The 17,323-nt window shown below is 37.6% G+C and overlaps 1 protein-coding gene across 3 annotated transcripts in view; it reads left to right on the top strand.

The window, feature by feature from the left end:
* pof1b.L (POF1B, actin binding protein L homeolog) overlaps positions 1-17,323 on the top strand; it is a 47,034-nt gene that overhangs the window by 20,081 nt on the left and 9,630 nt on the right. For 2 of the 3 annotated variants that reach the window (XM_041572770.1, XM_041572771.1), the window contains exons 4-15: positions 966-1,028; positions 1,872-1,934; positions 2,321-2,386; positions 3,563-3,628; positions 4,793-4,855; positions 5,133-5,195; positions 5,765-5,857; positions 10,026-10,130; positions 11,000-11,056; positions 14,583-14,710; positions 15,066-15,090; positions 17,204-17,272. In XM_041572770.1, the coding sequence (XP_041428704.1) occupies positions 966-1,028; positions 1,872-1,934; positions 2,321-2,386; positions 3,563-3,628; positions 4,793-4,855; positions 5,133-5,195; positions 5,765-5,857; positions 10,026-10,130; positions 11,000-11,056; positions 14,583-14,710; positions 15,066-15,090; positions 17,204-17,272 (861 nt within the window). The remainder of the gene's footprint in view (positions 1-965; positions 1,029-1,871; positions 1,935-2,320; positions 2,387-3,562; positions 3,629-4,792; positions 4,856-5,132; positions 5,196-5,764; positions 5,858-10,025; positions 10,131-10,999; positions 11,057-14,582; positions 14,711-15,065; positions 15,091-17,203; positions 17,273-17,323) is intronic. The other variant, XM_041572772.1, reaches the window with a different exon arrangement.

Consider the following 17,323-nt stretch of genomic DNA (forward strand, 5'->3'; position numbering starts at 1 on the left):
AGGCAAATCTTTTAGAAAAAATTTGACATTATTTGGCTTAAATGGGGTCTATGCGAGACAGCCTCTCTGTAATTCTGAGCTTTTTGGGTAACGGGTCATATACCCGTATATCACCATGGGGGACTTTTGCAGAACATCAATGGAAAGTGTTGTGAGTTTGTGCATGGGAAACGTTCCCCCAAATATAAATGCTTAATGGTTTGGGGCAAAAATTTGAAATTGATTGCAAATGGATGTCATTGATCACACTATAATTTTATAGCAAGTATTTTGATCTCTGCAAAAACACTGCATGTGAAGTTTCACTTACATTCCAGTCTGGATGGGGGCAGTGTGACTGGATATGGTGGGAACCATATTTAATCTATGAATGCTTTGCACTGTCTGCAGTGTGTTTGTGTGTGTGTATGTATGTATGTATGTGTGTATATGTATATGTATATGTATATATATATATATATATATATATATATATATATATATATATATATATATATATATATATATATATATATATATATATATATATATATATGTATGTATGTATGTATGTATGTATGTATGTTTTTTTTTTATGAACGCTGACCTTAAATATTTACCATACACACAGCAGAACCAAAAACTGCATGAGTTTGCCAACATTTGGTGGCAGGAAAGCGAAAGCCTGAGGCCAATGTTATGTTGCAGCAGGTTACACAGCCCTGCCTTGCATTACTTTCAAAAGAGATTATTACTGTTATTGTTTTATTCTGTGTACCTTTTGATACATTTTTTTTAGACTGTATAAAAAGTACGGAGTGGCATATTTATCTTGGTTTCATCCAGGAGAAGTGCTGACAGGATACAACATGGGCAAATACAGAAAGTTGAAATAGTTCTGGTCTAGTAGCTGTGTATATGACACCTGCATTGTGAGAGTCTAACATGTTTATCACAAAACTGACATGGGCATCTTTTCCTACCAGGAGGTGCAGTCCCCAAACCCAACTTCAACCATAAGAAGATACGTTGTTCAAAACCCTGAGCTGGTATGTCAATAGGATTACATTGTTTCTTTCATCACTTTGTTCACCGTATATGTATAATCTGTTTAAGCCATTTTAAGCATTTTTCAAATGTTTGATTGCGCTACCTTATATGACATTTAACCTGTCATGGTGCTCTGCTCCTTAGCTTTTTGAATCAAATGTTTCTATCTTATACAATATACTTATGGCTGATGGGAGGGTAGGAAAATCTTTGACCTGTATGGAACCTGTTATCCAGAATGCTCGACCGTGGGGCTTTCTGGATAACGGATCTTTCTGTAATTTGGATGCTCATACTTTAAGTTTACTAAAAAGTCATGTAAACATTTAAATAGGCTGGTTCTGCTTCCAAAAAATATTAATTATAACTTAGTATGGATCTTGTACAAGGTACTGTTTTATTATTACAGAGAAAAAGGAAATCATTTTTAAGGAATTGGATTATTTGGATACAATGGAGTCTATGGGAGACATTCTGTAATTCAGTTTTCGGGTAACGGATCCCATACCTGTATATACATTAATGCACTATTATATTCAGCAACCTAACTAGGGTTTCATGGACCAAATATGTTTTGCCTTCTATTCATGTCACTCCCCAAACATTCAGCCACTTTCTAGCTAATTTAGAATCACACACATATATGAATATATGACGATATAGGTTTGGGACCTGTTATCCAGAATGCTTGGGACCTGGGGTTTTCCATAATTTTGATCTTCATACCTTAGAAATACAGAAAGTTGAAATAGTTCTGGTCTAGTAGCTGTGTATATGACACCTGCATTGTGAGAGTCTAACATGTTTATCACAAAACTGATATGGGCATCTTTTGCTACCAGGAGGTGCAGTCCCCAAACCCAACTTCAACCATAAGAAGATACGTTGTTCAAAACCCTGAGCTGGTATGTCAATAGGATTACATTGTTTCTTTCATCACTTTGTTCACCGTATATATATAATCTGTTTAAGCCATTTTAAGCATTTTTCAAATGTTTGATTGCACTACCTTATATGACATTTAACCTGTCATGGTGCTCTGCTCCTTAGCTTTTTGAATCAAACTTTTCTATCACATACAATATACTTATGGCTGATGGGAGGGTAGGAAAATCTTTGACCTGTGCTGGTCCTAACATGCACTTAACCGACCAGGCCTGCTGCACCTCAATGATTTCTAAACTGTCTGTCCCACCCATCTCTAAGACACCAGAGGGGGTGCATCAGTGATAATTGTAACTATTGTGTGTATCATTGGTGTATGCTTACTAAATATACTTTTATGTTTTAGGAAGTACAATCTCCTTACACACAACAGGAAACTGTTAGAAGATACATTGTTCAAAACCCTGAACAGGTACAATACCCTTTTCTCCTCCAAGAGTGTTAGAATGAGTTTGTACTTAAAGGAAAATACAAATTAGGATTACTGGGGTGCCAAATATTGAGACACACCCCAGTGGTTCTGATGGCTAATCTGGGACCCCGGGCTGACTCTCCTCTTACTGGGAAAAAAACTATGTCCTGGGGCTCATTCTGCAGAGTGCACTGTGGCCATTTTACCTCTTCTTCCCAATGAGATCCTGCAACAATGCGCTCAGACAGAGATGACATAGAGGATCATTGACAAGACATCTAAAATGGCAGCGACACACTGTGCAGACAATACCAGGCTAGTGAATTTTTTTTAAATAAGAGAAGCACTGGCCCAGGTGGCCCACTCAGTGATTTTTAGCTTGTATGGCCTTTTAAATAGAAAAAAAAACAGCTCCTGCTAATTTTCTGCCATGATGTAAAACACCTTACCCCAAGCATAAATTTGGGTGTTTTGTGGGTTGCTGTTGCTCCTCGATGTGGACATTCATGTCTGTGAAAGACTTTGCTTTACTTTCAAGAGAATGCTTGGCAGCACAGCCAATCATTAATTCCAGGCCTGATTACTAGAAAGTCCCCATTCCCAAATACAAGTGAGCATAAACCGGATTTCCAAGTGTCTTAAAGTAGATGGGCCTGATATTTTGGCCAAATGTGCAGCAACAAATCTTTAATTTTGTTATCTTCTGGATATTGGGTCCTGGCAATGACACAGGCATGACTATATCATATATACTGCCATTATCCCTAGAAACTGAGCTTCGTCTTGCCAGTCAAATACATTCTCCCAAACTGGCACATCTGTCTTCTTTGATTAATTTGTCAATTCATTAAAAGCTTTCCTGATTATCAGTAAAGTTTTGATAAATGGTGAAAGCATCAATCTGTTGGGAATCCTTAAGGATTCCTGAGTTCAGTGTTTGATAAGCTAGCACCTTATAGTGAACTGTTCAAAACTAGGTTTGAAAATGATAGCAAAGACCCGATTGGATGTTATGGGCAACTGCATTTCTGCAATTTATGACCTGTGTTTGTAAATCATCCCTTTAAATGTATTAAACCAAATTAGATACATGGTACGGGAACACTTGAACACCCTTGCCTACATGTCCTAAAACTCTTTTAATGTGTAATAACTAAAGTTAACTTGTTTTTGCAGGAAATGCAAATGCCCTACTCACAACAGGGAACTATAAGAAGATACATTGTTCAAAATCCTGAGCAGGTAGGATTTTATTTTCTCAAGCACAAAAATACTGAAAGCTTGTATAAAATCACTAAATGTTATACACTTACACTGTTCTGATTGGTGACTGACTGAGAGTGCCAGGTTCATGTGACCAATGTGACCAATAAATTTAATGACCAATCAAATTAATGACACTGACATTCAAAGCACTTCATAACTGCCCCACCCTACATCTCTGAACTCATCTCTATATACTCACCAAACCGCTTCCTGTGCTCCTCTACTGACCTGCTACTCAACTCTTCTCTTATTACCTCCTCATATGTTTGCATTCAAGACTTTGCAAGGGCTGCACCCGTCCTCTGGAATTCTCTTCCACGGTCTGTCCGACTATCTCCCAAACTTTCTGCTTTCAAGAAATCTCTTAAAACACACTTATTTAGAGAAGCCTACCCTCACTCTTAACTACCAAATGCAATACCGCATACAGTACCGCATCTCTCAACCGCTTAATTCTGATTTTGCCCACTCCCACACCTTGGGTATTATTCCCTTCCATTAGATTGTAAACTCTTTCTGCACAGGGCCTCCCTCACCTTGTGTGACAGAATTGTGTCTAACTGTGGCCTTTGTGACCAATCATTGGAAATATACAGACCATAAAGGAAATACAGAAAATAAATTGATTCATTGATCTGCCCAGTAATTGGGTTCCCCAATGGTTGATTGGTTAATTAATTGGTTTTAAGGGGTTACATTTGTACAGACAATCACACAGTTTGAGAAAACCGTAACAACTGTAAGAAAATAAATCTGCCTATACTAGGTTAGCACTATACCCTATAGGTGTTCCCTGTCTCCAGCTGTCAGCATAGCCCCAAAATACCAGGAGCAAAATAGCAGAGGTGCAAATGGATAAACCACCTCAATGAAAATGTTGAAAAAGACTAAAATGTGATATTATCCTCTAATGGGAATACAAATCAATAGATATCCTGTTTCATGCTTTCACAGAAAAGAGACTGTATTAAATTAAAAATAGTTCTGGATTAGAAAAAAGATGCCTTGCCTTGCATGTTGCCTTATTACAGTTGTATAGGTTATTTTTGTATACACTTTCACTAATCACAAAAGGTCACCTCAACTGTATCTGTTGCTGAAACACCTGGGCAATGAAACCAAATAAATATTGTTTTCCAGGAAGTACAAGGACCATATCAACGTGAAACTGTACGCCAATACATAGTTCGGAATCCAGAACAGGTGGGATTTTACAGAAATGTATATTTTTGAAAAATATGTATAGTCTAAGGGACTTAATAGCATGTATGTAAGATGATAATCCCTTTAAAGTATTATCAGAATAGATATCTTTAATAAGTGCATTTTAGTTTTCCTAAAAAAAAAAAAGAAACCAAAAACAGCACAGGCACACATTTGTTTAAGTACCATGAGACCCTTTGTCTGTAGTTTGACTTCTCTCTGCTCTCCAGGGTTTTGGGTTGGCCAAGCATTTGATTCAATATTTATTGTATCACAGGAAATCCCAGCACCGGCTCAACATGAAACTATTCGGCGATACATAGTGCAGAATCCAGAACAGGTAGTGTAACATGACAGCACCATGTCTACATTCAACCGGAATGTGGTTCATAGTAGGTACTACAAAGAAAGCTGTAAAACAACATTAAATGTTGGGGTTATTTACTAAAATCCTAATTTATCTCATATTTTATTTAAAAAAACACACATAACCATGCCCATGACCGATTTTAGCTTATTTATTAATAAAAAAAACTTGATTTAATTGGATCACGGAAAAACTCGATAAAATCTATTGAAAACCCGAATTGCTAAAAAATTTTCCCGAAAAAGGTATATTTTTGGGCTTAACCCAGTGCAGACCACAAAAATGTTCAATTTAGATAGGTGCCTCTCCCATTGACTTATACAGGACCTTGACGGGCCTGGGATGGCGAATTCTCGGATTCGGGCTTTTTGCAGCATCAGAGTATAATAAATCTCAAAAAAAAATATCATTTTTTTTTCTCTAAAAATTTGAGTTTTCAAGTGAAAAAAAGATTCACAACTCGATCTTTTAATAAATAACATTCTTAGTGTTTTTTTAACACTAACTAACTTACACTACTCCATCCATGTGAACTTTTTCAGCAATCGTATTTGAAGGGGGTGAATTATATTCCATCCAATAATGTTATCTACGAAAAGACGATCAGAAGAGTCGAAAAGGCAAATTCTGAAGTGGTAAGTTATTTGTGATAGGTGCGAAAATAATATGTTATTAGTACTGACTGTTACTTGTGATACTTGTTCTTTTGCTAGATACTTTTACAACTAAGAAGTCGGATAAATAGTATATAAAGCTCGCGTTACTCTGGGGACAATGTTAAGGGAAACATGGAAGAGAGTTTACCTTAAAATGTACAGTTAAATCAGCTTATCCAACGCTTTCATTAAGGGTAAAAAAGTTTTTCCACATTGCATTTACCATGGCAATATTTTCAAGATTAACTGATACAGGTTATCGGACCTATTATCCAGAATGCTCGGGACCCGGGGTATTCCAGGGATCTTTCTGTAATTTGATTTGATTTGTAATTATGATTTTCAACTAAATCCTATAGGAATTTTTGTTTTTGTTTCTAATAAGGATTAATTATATCTTAGTATGGATCAAGTACACGCTACTGTTTTATTATTACAGAGAAAAGGGAAATCTATAACTCAAATTTGAGTTATTTGATTATAATAGAGTTTATGGGAGATGGCCATGCTGTAATTCTGAGCTTTCTGGTTAACGGATCCCATACCTGTACCACTAACCTGATAATGTATTTTATGCTTTGGAAAAGCTTTATGCTTAGGAAAGCAGCAAATGTCAGTTCACATCTACGCTTTTACTTGTTAATTTCTGCTGAATAGACTTAGGTTCCTGGTTGATCATTCTAGGAACTCTGAACTAACTAATTAAGGGCTTGCTATATTTATGAACCTTTATGCCAGAAAAACTTCTAATTATGTCTGCTTTAGTAGGTACCTTAAAGGGGTTGTTTACCTTCCAAACACTTTTTCAGTTCAATTGTTTTCACACTGTTCCCCAGAAATAGATTTTTTGCAGTTACTTTTTTCCATTTCTTATTTTTTACAGTTGTTTTTTTTTTTTTCAAAATCCAAGTTTAAACTTTAATGTTCCTGTATCTTGTGTATCAGTCTGGCAACTCGGTAATTTAGGTGCAGACTCTAAACAGTTTTTTTCTAAACAATTTTGCAACATCGAGCTGATAAATTTCTCTGCAGCATCTGTGGAATATTAGCAACTATTGTATCAATTTTAACAGCTGCCTGGTAATTTGAAAAGCTGCCTGGTAATGAAACCCAGAGATTCTGCTCAGCAGGGACAAAGATAAGAAATGTATCAACTTAATGTAGCGATTTAGAACAGTTTACAGGGTCGGCGACCCCCCACTCCCAGAGCTGCTTTAGAAAGGTGAAAAATGAAACTTTACACTTCAATATTAGAAAAACAGTCATACATAGAAAATAGAAAGTAATTGGATAAAGTCTTTATTTCTGGCAAACTATTTGAAACCAACTGAAACTGCAAAAGGTGTTGAAAGGTGAACAACCCCTTTAAGATGCCTGTATGTACTGTTTTTGCATATTGAATATGCAGATTGGACTACTTAATTCTTAAGATTGCCATTGGAAAAAACTAGGTCATACTAATGAGGGATGAATCTGCCCAACAAGAAAGCATGTCCAGCTTGTACTACCTGTGAAGAGTCGGGTGTCTTTCATGACTCATGAACCAAAGGCACAATGCAGTATTTGTAGGCAGTGTGAACAAGTTGCCAACATAATTATGTAAATGCTTGACAATTAACCAGCTATTGGCTGGAACAAACAATGGGATATTTGTTTACAGCTTTGTGTATATTTTCTCAGGACTTTTCAGCTACCTGTGGCTGTTGTGGAGGAACATTTTCTCAGGATTATGCACAAAATGAACTTTGCATTAGCCGAGTTACCCGAGCACCATTATTTTCATACAGTTAAATTGGTTTCTTTTCATATGTTCTGCATATGTGGAACCCTAAAACAGTTGTGTCCCGTCGGCCTTTGTGAGATTGTGCCAGAAATCAACCAAAACAGAAAAGCAGAACAGCTGATGACTTGCCGTGTGACAAATCAATTTGTTGATCTGAACATGTACAGGATTTATAATAATGAAAGCAAATTGATTAATACTAGACATGCTTATATGTGTTGCATTGATAAGCAGCTATCACCCCAAAATGCTTATCCTAAATTATGGCAGTTGACAGTTGCATTCTAGATGAAATCAGCCACCCTGCTATAGTTCCAGGAGAATCCACGACAACAACAAATAATCCACTTTAAAGGGGATAGACCAAATTAACCTTTAGTATGATGTAGATAGTGATATTCTGAGATAATTTGCAATTGGTTTTTATTTTTTGTAATTTTTCAAATTATTTATATTTTCATTCAGCAGCCCTCTATTTTACAGTTTATTCAGCCATTTGGTTGCTAGGGTTCAATTTACCCTAGCAATCAGGCAATGGTTTTAATGAGAGACTGGAAAACTAATAGGAGACAGCCCGTATGAATAAAATAAAGAAACAATAAAATTGTCGCCTCACAGAGCAATAGTAATAATATTCTCACATTATCTAAAAACGTTTGTTAAAACCAAATTTATCTGAATATGCGGTGTAAATCGTACTCTCGATTAAGACCATGGAGTTCCAAAGTTTCCAGGTGGCGTATCCTGGAATTTCAACTATTGAACCCCATGGCCTTTTTCAGAAAAGGAAAACTGCTTGATCTATTTTTTTATTTTGATTTATTTTTTTCAATTTCACAGCAGACTTGTGTTCCCGCACCCTCTCCTTAATCGTCCCAGTGATTTGTCCCACATATAGTAGTCTGCAAGGGCACTTAACTTACAACCTATGTAGAATTGCATGAATAGTAATCTTTGATCTAATCACAGTGCCCTTGCATGGATGGTAAACAACATCCCCCTTTATTACATTGGAGCAGTAGTTACAAGGCAGGCATGGGAAGGTGCCATTCTTTTTTGCTCGTAATACCCGCTCCTATCCTGTGCCGCTCCCCAGATCTGATTTTACTACTAGGGACACAATAGTCCTAATTCTTTTACATTAGGGGACTCTACTTTGGTAACCCATCCCTTAGCAATCCCCAATGTTTGCGCATGATTTTAGCCACATCCTGTCTGATCGTATTATATTCAGAAACAAAAGGAATTATTCCCACTGCTTCTTGGTTGGTACCGGGAACCATTGCCAGAGTTCTCAGTACCCAGCCGTTGCTGTCTCAGAAGGGATTCAGGATACCCTCTCTGTAGAAATGTAATTTCCATCTCATCCATGTGTTTAGTTATGACATTCTCATCTGACTTTGGCAGGGTCAGTGACCCCCATTTTAGATTTGGAAAGCTGTAGAAGAAGAAGAAGACAATGAAATAAAGTATAGGAAATATAAAATGAAGAACAATAGAAAAGGACATCCTATAATATACTAAAAGTTAGCTTAAATGGATACTGTCATGGGAAAACATGTTGTTTTCAAAACGCATCAGTTAAAAGTGCTGCTCCAGCAGAATTTTGCACTGAAATCCATCTTTCAAAAGAGCAAACAGATTTTTTTATATTCAATTTTGAAATCTAATATGGGGCTAGACATTTTGTCAGTTTCCCAGCTGCCCCAGTCATGTGACTTGTGCTCTGATAAACTTCAGTCACTCTTTACTGCTGTACTGCAAGTTGGAGTGATATCACCCCCCCCTCCCCCCCCCCCCCCCAGAAGCCTAACACCAGAACAATGGGAATGTAACCAGATAGCAGCTCCCTAACACAAGATAACAGCTGCCTGGTAGATATAAGAACAGCACTCAATAGTAAAAGCTAAGTCCCACTGAGATTAATTCAGTTACATTAAGTGGGAGAAATAATAGCCTGCCAGAAAGTGCAGGCACAAGTCACATGACTGGGGGCAGCTGGGAAACTGACAATATGTCTAGCCCCATGTCAGATTTCAAAATTGAATATAAAAAAATCTGTTTGCTCTTTTGAGAAATGGATTTCAGTGCAGAATTTTGCTGGAGCAGCACTATTAACTAATGCATTTTGAAAAAAAACATGTTTTCCCATGACAGTATCCCTTTAAAGGTGAACTACCCCCTTTAAAATAAAGTCTAACTAATATCCCTTTCCTCTGACCTGCCCTTCAGTATAGAAATCTTTGCCATATTCTCTACCAAGCATTTCTCCAGGTGTAATTGTAGGGATTCTTTTTTTTTCTTCTGCAAAACCATTTTTTGTGGCGCTCTATAATACCTTCTTGTTGCTTATCATTGGAACAGGATAAACTTTCCCAGAACACAAGAACAATGAGTGTATCCTCTGGAACTGATCAAGTTTTCGACCAAAATATTCAAACCAGGAGTTCAGTGCAGACATTTGAGCAGGTAATTATATAAAAGCTTTCAATACATCTCAGTAGGACAGTTTATAAAAAACCTGGTGGTGAAATAGAATTATGTTCTGCAAATGAGTCTAAGCTGAATTACTGTAATTATAAAACCAATTAACAGGAGGGAATAGTATGACTCTGATGGTAATATGGGAACTCTTCTGTATATGCTCAAACAATACATTGTCATATCATTTTTCATTTATGTATACATGCACTTTAGTATGATCCTTATTTAGCGTGCTTCTAAAATACAAGTTTCCCTGTTGCTGCCCAAAGGATAAGTAAACCTTAAAAATAAGTGAATGTTAAATGAATGAGTGCTATTCTAAGCACTTTTGCAATGTACATTAATTTATTTTCAATTCCAAGATTTTAAAGAATACATTTACTTTTAACATGAATGAATTTTGTTACAACAGCGCCACCTGCTGGTCAGTTTCCGACCAGTCTGACCACCAAGTAGTCAAGGAAGTTTTCAGGTGAAAGAAAGATCTGTTCTTCTGCTTAGGAAAAAATAAGAAATCTTTCTCAAATCTTTCCTAAGCAGAAGAACATCAGAGCAGCCGCTTTCTTTCTCCTGAAAACTTCTTTGACTACTTGGAGATCAGACTGGTCTGAAAATGACCAGCAGGTGGTAACAAAATTAATGCATTGTAACAGTCCATGAATACTTTAATATCTTGGAAGTAAAAATAAATAAATAATGAATGTACATTGCAAAAGTGCTTAGAATAGCACCCTCGTCAATTTTACATCATTTAAAGAATATAAAGGATACACGGAGCATAGTAAATGTACCCAGAACCTTGTAAAACAGCAATTTGTAAAATGATTGTTTTGATTATTTGCTTTTTATCCTAGGAGATTGCTCCTACCCAGGAAATTCAGCAGAAAGTATCAGTGAACCTGACTGAGCAGGTAGGTTGCCCTTTATGCTCGCACAAAGCCATTATTATTGTTGTTCTTTTTCTAATAGACACATAATTTATGAAGAACTTGGTCTTATGTTTGCTACTTGTCTAGTGACCCATAGCAACCAATCAGCAGGTAGCATTTATTGGTCAGCTGTTTGAAAACAAACATTGGATTGATTGCTATGCGTTACTAGCAAATGTAAGACTTTTTATTACTTTTATTACTTTAGCCTGATGGTCATATAAGCCAAAAGCGTGAATAGCATGTCATGTAGAGTAATTACCAATGTAGCACCTGTAACTACAAACGTTGTGAGATTGTTGTGCTCTGGAATGCAGTCTGGCCAGTCTCTAACGCTTGCCTAGCAGCTCCTCGAGGCCTTTATTCAATATGTGCTGGGGTTTCAGATACAGGTGTTGTGTACTGTGTAAATTACTAGTTTGACATGCCGTCTGAAGATGTCGCTTTTATATGTAGTGAAGACCTGCACAAGCTTTTTTCGGCATCCATAAATACTTCCAAACAGGCCCGGACTGTCTGTGGGTTCTGGCAAATGCCAGAGGGGCTACTGTAAGTTGCCATAGACAGACACTATTTATTGGGCTGGTGGGGACTGTTTGGGCGTCTGTGTACCTGAAATGCCAGGGCTTATTTTGATTCCCAGTACAGACCTGCTTCCAAAGTATACTGTGTTTCTATAATTTCCCAAAAATTAGGAAATTCCTTTTAAGGAATGATTTTCTTAGGAATCAAAAGCCTTAGTCTAAAATGATTTAAAATCAAATCAATTATAGGCTTGGGCGAATATGACCCGTTTCGGCAAAAATTTGCCGGCGGCGGAATGACATCATTAAAGTCTATGGGCGTCAAAATAATTTTTTAGCACTGCGAATTTTTTTTACATGTGTCATTTTTTTTTTTTGACGTGCGCCGCCATACAAGTCTATGAGCGTCATTTCCGCTGCAAAACAAGGCGACAAAAATTCGCCCATCCCTAGTCGCGAATAGTGATGGGCGAATTTATTCGTCAGGCATGGATTCGCTGCACATTTCCAGAGTTCACTGGCTGGCAAAAAAGTTGCGAGTGTAAAAATTGTTGCTCGTCTCAAAATAATTTTTCACAAATTTTTCTGGGGCTGGGGTTTTCGCAAATTTTTGCAGATTCACCCATCACTAGTCGCTAAGTAAATTGAAAGATATTCTGTTAGACCCATTTCCGTGAGAATGAGTTGTTTGGTGACACTATGTACTTAATTAGCACTTGATCCTGCTATATATCACTTTCCCATAATGGAATTCTACATATGCCTTGAAAGGATTTTTTTTTTTTTTTAAAAAAAATAATTTTCCAATGCAGCGTTTCCAAGCCCTGAGGGTGTTGAAGATATGTGTTTATTTGCTACAAAACTTGGTATTTTTAATAAGCTAATTAATTTTGCCATCAATCCCTTCTGTACATTTTAAGCCTTGAACGAGCATGTTAATACAGGAGCCTGGGGTGTGGCTCCCAAAAAATCAGGAAAAAGCTTCAAGAAATAGTTTGCAAATAAATTTCACACGCCTCAGCCAGAAATAAAGCCATTAGAACCATCAGAGATTCTAGGGAAGCTTGCATTTGAAATGGAGAAACTACCTTAGGCTGAACTGTAGCTACAATAACTAATTCTGAAACCCTAACACTCCTGCACACACCCACTCATTTATTTCATGCATTAAAGGACAAGGAAAGGCAAAAAAATAAAATCCCAATTTTACTTTCTTTAATGAAAAAGAAACCTATCTCCAAAAAAATGTGTACCGTTTTTATAAGAAACCTGACTGTATGCAGTGAAATTCTCCCTTCATTTACTGCTGTGGATAGGAATTGTCAGACGGTCCCTAACTGCTGAGCAGGGAAACAATCATACTTATGAACAGCAGGGGGAGCCCCGCCTTACTTCCTAGCCATGCAGAATTCAAGCAGCTTTGTTTATGACGATCCCTAAGCAGCCCAGACCACACTGAGCATATGCAGAGTCAGGGTCAGGCAAAGATGTTTAACAAAGTTACAAGATGACAGCCCCCTGTGGCCAACTTTGAAAGCATAAATCATTTGTTTGATTAGGCTTTGTGGTGCAGTAAGTTCATGCTTATGTTTAGTATACAAAATACAGCATTTCTAGCCTTATTCTATTTAAGACTTTCCTTGTCCTTCAAAATGGCTCAGATGCACATCAGATTATGAATGCAATATCCCCTTAGATTAATTGTAAACTAAAAAGTTATCTTTTATTTTGCACATTTTTAAGAGGGACGTGCAGTGGGTGGCTTTGTCCATGTGCTGAATTATGTTTGTGCATTCAACACTTTTTGTAAACCCCAGGCTTCTCTATGTGCCAATATCATGGCACGTATACTCATTTATGAATACAGAGTGCTCATTCATTTTTTTAGTTACACAGATCATGAAAAACAACTGAATTAAATGTCCATACGAGGATATTTTTATAGTTGTGGAATACATTAATGGAGTGTCGTGCTATTTTAATATCTACGGAGACAGCGGAATATATATTGTATTGCAATGTCAGAAAAATCAGCCTTTGTACTTTTTTGCAGAAAAAAGGCTTTTTATGACCTTAAATAAAATGTATGTTTTCTACATTTGCTCAGTGTATTTGATATATTCTGGCTGTTGTTCCCAGACTGTAAGGCTGCTCCCCTCCAGCCATTTATAACATAGTGACTGCTGCAAATAAGTTTCCTTTATGTGTAATCATATTATAAACTTAGTGACCTGAATAAAGGTTAAACCCCAAAGGGGACCTTGTACTCAGAGGCATGGAGAAACTTGCCTGGTTACTTTAAAGGCAGAATATGGCTGTATTAGTGCAAAGCGGATAAATGTACCATCTGTCCCATTCTGAGCACAAGAGTAGGAGCCATATGGCATGATCAGGTGAGACAGAATGGCTGCCAATTGTTCCCAAAACCGATCATTACTTATCTACAGCCTAGTGAGCACCTACAAACAAGTGACGTGTAGTCTAGTACATATTTCAACTATGAATTATAACATTCTGCCAGTAATTGGTTGAGGGTGAAGGGAGTTGTAGTTCAGTTACAGTAAGGGACCAGGGGCGTAACTATAGAGGAAGCAGACCCTGCGGATGCAGGGGCCCCATGAGGCCCAAATAATGAGCAATTTCAACATTTATTGGTAAGGCAGGGCAATCTCTCAATATGTTGGTGGCTTTAAAATTAATTTGCTGTGGGGCCCAGTAACATCTAGTTATGCCACTGGAAGGGACATTGTTGTGCTTTGTATTTTTACAATGTAAATGAGCTTATCAGCACAATAAAGTAGCTATGAAAGTACCATCATGCTCATGTATTTAGTTTTAATAAGGTAAACTTCCTGAATTCTATTTAACAAAACGCTGATCCACATTCTGTTTGCTCTCTGGGGGTAGGTGAGGCTTGAAAATATGTACTTACAAAGTTGGCCTCTTTCCCTGCACATTCTTGCTAGTAAAAGTCTTTTCCTTAGGTGAATGTTAATGTGGGCCCCGAGCAGCTGGACGCAAGGTATTTTGGAGAACTGTTGGCGGAGCTGAGCCGAAAGAACAATGACTTATACAGTATCTTGACGCAGCATGTGGAGAAGATCGGAGCAAGGTAATTGCCTAAGGGTTTGTGAACTCCCAAGAATGTTCCTTATTGTATAAACTAAGCAGAGCTTCACAGCCCATTGTGTCCTGTTTTTAACAGCAACAAAATGCCTCATGGCTGGTGGAACTGACAGTATCAGAATATGAAGTAATTTTAGAGAACACCTAGGAACTATGTTAAAAGTAGCTGGCCTTAGTCTTAGCACCTTCAAAGAGATACATTGCATGCACTGATGCCCATTATATAATAATGAATCCTCAAAGGACAATTTCTCAATATATTATTCAAAACTGTTCTGTTTTCTAAAGTATTCATACCACTGAAGGAACCTGATTCTAATTTTTTTTAAATTTATTTTTAGGAAGCTGTCTGAATCTGATGAGCAGGTATAGAACCAAAATATTCCTACTTATATCTTTTTCTGTGAAATAATAATGGGAATGTACACTTATTTCACAAATGCAAAAAGGATTGATGATATTGAATCATCCTTCCGAGTCCTACCTGAAGCCATGGGCTCCGTTGTCCAAGTGTCCCAGGCTACCGCCCGGGGACAGCTTGAACGGATGGGTCCCCCTTCGCCAAAGGGGTTTGAGGTCGCTTGGACTCCCCTTCACCGAAGGTAATGGGAGTCCCGTCTACCCTGGGTTCTGCCGAAGCTTCCCCCAGGGCGTGTCATGGCCTGGGGTCCAGCCAAAGGACTATGACCCCATTCAGGGTGCTCAAACCAAACACAAAAAAGGTGCTGGTGTGTGCGGTGCAAGGCAATTGATTGCCTTTAGTAAGGCTCCAGCTGGCAGCCGGAAAAAGAAAAAACTTCCCACCCCCACCTAATCGCATAGGTGCATGTGCATTGCCCCTGACTCAAAAGAAAATCAGGTGCCTCCCTCATGGGCGCACAGCAACCCAGCTTGCATCAAGCATCCGCTTGCCAGCCTAGTCCAGAGGACTTTAATTGGAATTCCAACAGAGGACAATTAGTATCTAACCTGGTTAGGGTGAGATGGGCTAAAAGGAACCAAAAAGCCCTTTACACGCATTTACATGCAAAGTGAAGCCTTCTGAAATCAGAAGGTATTTACTTGCCTTGCTATTTACACATAGCACTGCCTAAATACCAAAAATTCGTTTTTTAATTCTCCCATAAGGCATCATGGGCAGAGACATGCAAATCACTCCTTATGTCCCTTTGCATCCAGAACTGCTGGTTTTATAGCACAGAACTGCTGTTTTTTTAGCATAGACATAGCCTAGTGGTTCAGAGCCATATGTCCAAACTTGCAGACAGCCTGTTTCAATCAGGTTAGATCTCATTAGTGCAAAATATTGGACCATGGCTTCTGAGAGGGTAGGACTAGAAAATTAGCAACATAGAAAACCAAACCTGGTTTGGGCGAGATGGGCAAAAAGGAGCCAAAAAGCCCTTCAAGTGAAGCCCAGAAGCCATATTCTAATATCTTGCATTGATGAGGTTTAACCAGATTGAAACAGGCTTTCTGCAAGTTTGGATATATGGCTCTGAACCACTAGGCTGTGTCTGTGCTATAAAACCAGCGGTTCTGAATGCATAGTTGGACAACGGGACATAAAGGAGTGATTTGCATGTCTCCCCCCATGATGCCTTATGGGAGAATAAAAAACTAAAATTTTTGGTATTTAGGAAGTGCTATGTATGGCATGAGACAAGTAAATGCTTCACTTTGCATGTAAAATCTGAGGAAAGAGAATCTGCTGGACATCATTGTCTCTTGTGAAAGGAAGTGTTAGCTGTAAGGGATTGCTGTACATACAATTACAAAAGCATGTTTATCTCTACATTAAAACGGCAACAGTAAAAATATAAATCTTAAGGGGGAATTATTTTGAAACCGAAAATGTAATATTAGCTTCAGCATACTGAAATAAGAAACTTTCTAAATACATTTAAAACTAGATAAATTGTAAATTCAGTACCGTTTCTGAAACAGGCAAGTTTATCTTCACTATTCCTCTCTCAGCATCTGTTTCCTCTTCATTATGTCTTTATTCAGGAGTTGGGTATCAGCTATTTATTGACCGTTAAATTCAATATATCTTATAGGGGGGCTCTTTTTACCTAGAAGATGCATTAGAACTTATTCTGTTAAAATCACCAGACATCATGTCTCTTTACATGCAGGATTTGTGCAAAAGGCAGTTATTTTGTTAGATTTTGTTTGTTCTGGAATCGGTTATTTGAGTGAGCTCTAATACATCTGCTAGGAAAGGGATCCCCCCTTTAAGATATATTGGGTCTAACTGTCAATGAATATCTGACACCCAACTCCTGCTTGAAGAGAGAATGAAGAGAAACAGATGCTGAGAGGGATAGTGAAGATAAACTTGAATATTTCAGAAACAGTACCAAATTTATAATTGATTGTATTTAGAAAGTGTCTTATTTCAGTATGATGACAAAGCTTATATTCATTAGATCATTTTCACAATAGTTCTCCTTTAAACTTGCTTTGTTTCTTGCAGGACATTGAATCATTAATCCCAAAAGGGGTGTCTGAACTCACAAAGCAGCAAATTCGTTACCTCCTACAGGTAAGGAAAATAAGTGTAGTTTTCATGTTTAATTTGAAAAAGGCTTTTATT

The sequence above is a fragment of the Xenopus laevis genome, chromosome 8L (assembly GCF_017654675.1).
Source record: "Xenopus laevis strain J_2021 chromosome 8L, Xenopus_laevis_v10.1, whole genome shotgun sequence".
In the NCBI taxonomy this organism is placed as follows: Eukaryota; Metazoa; Chordata; class Amphibia; order Anura; family Pipidae; genus Xenopus; species Xenopus laevis.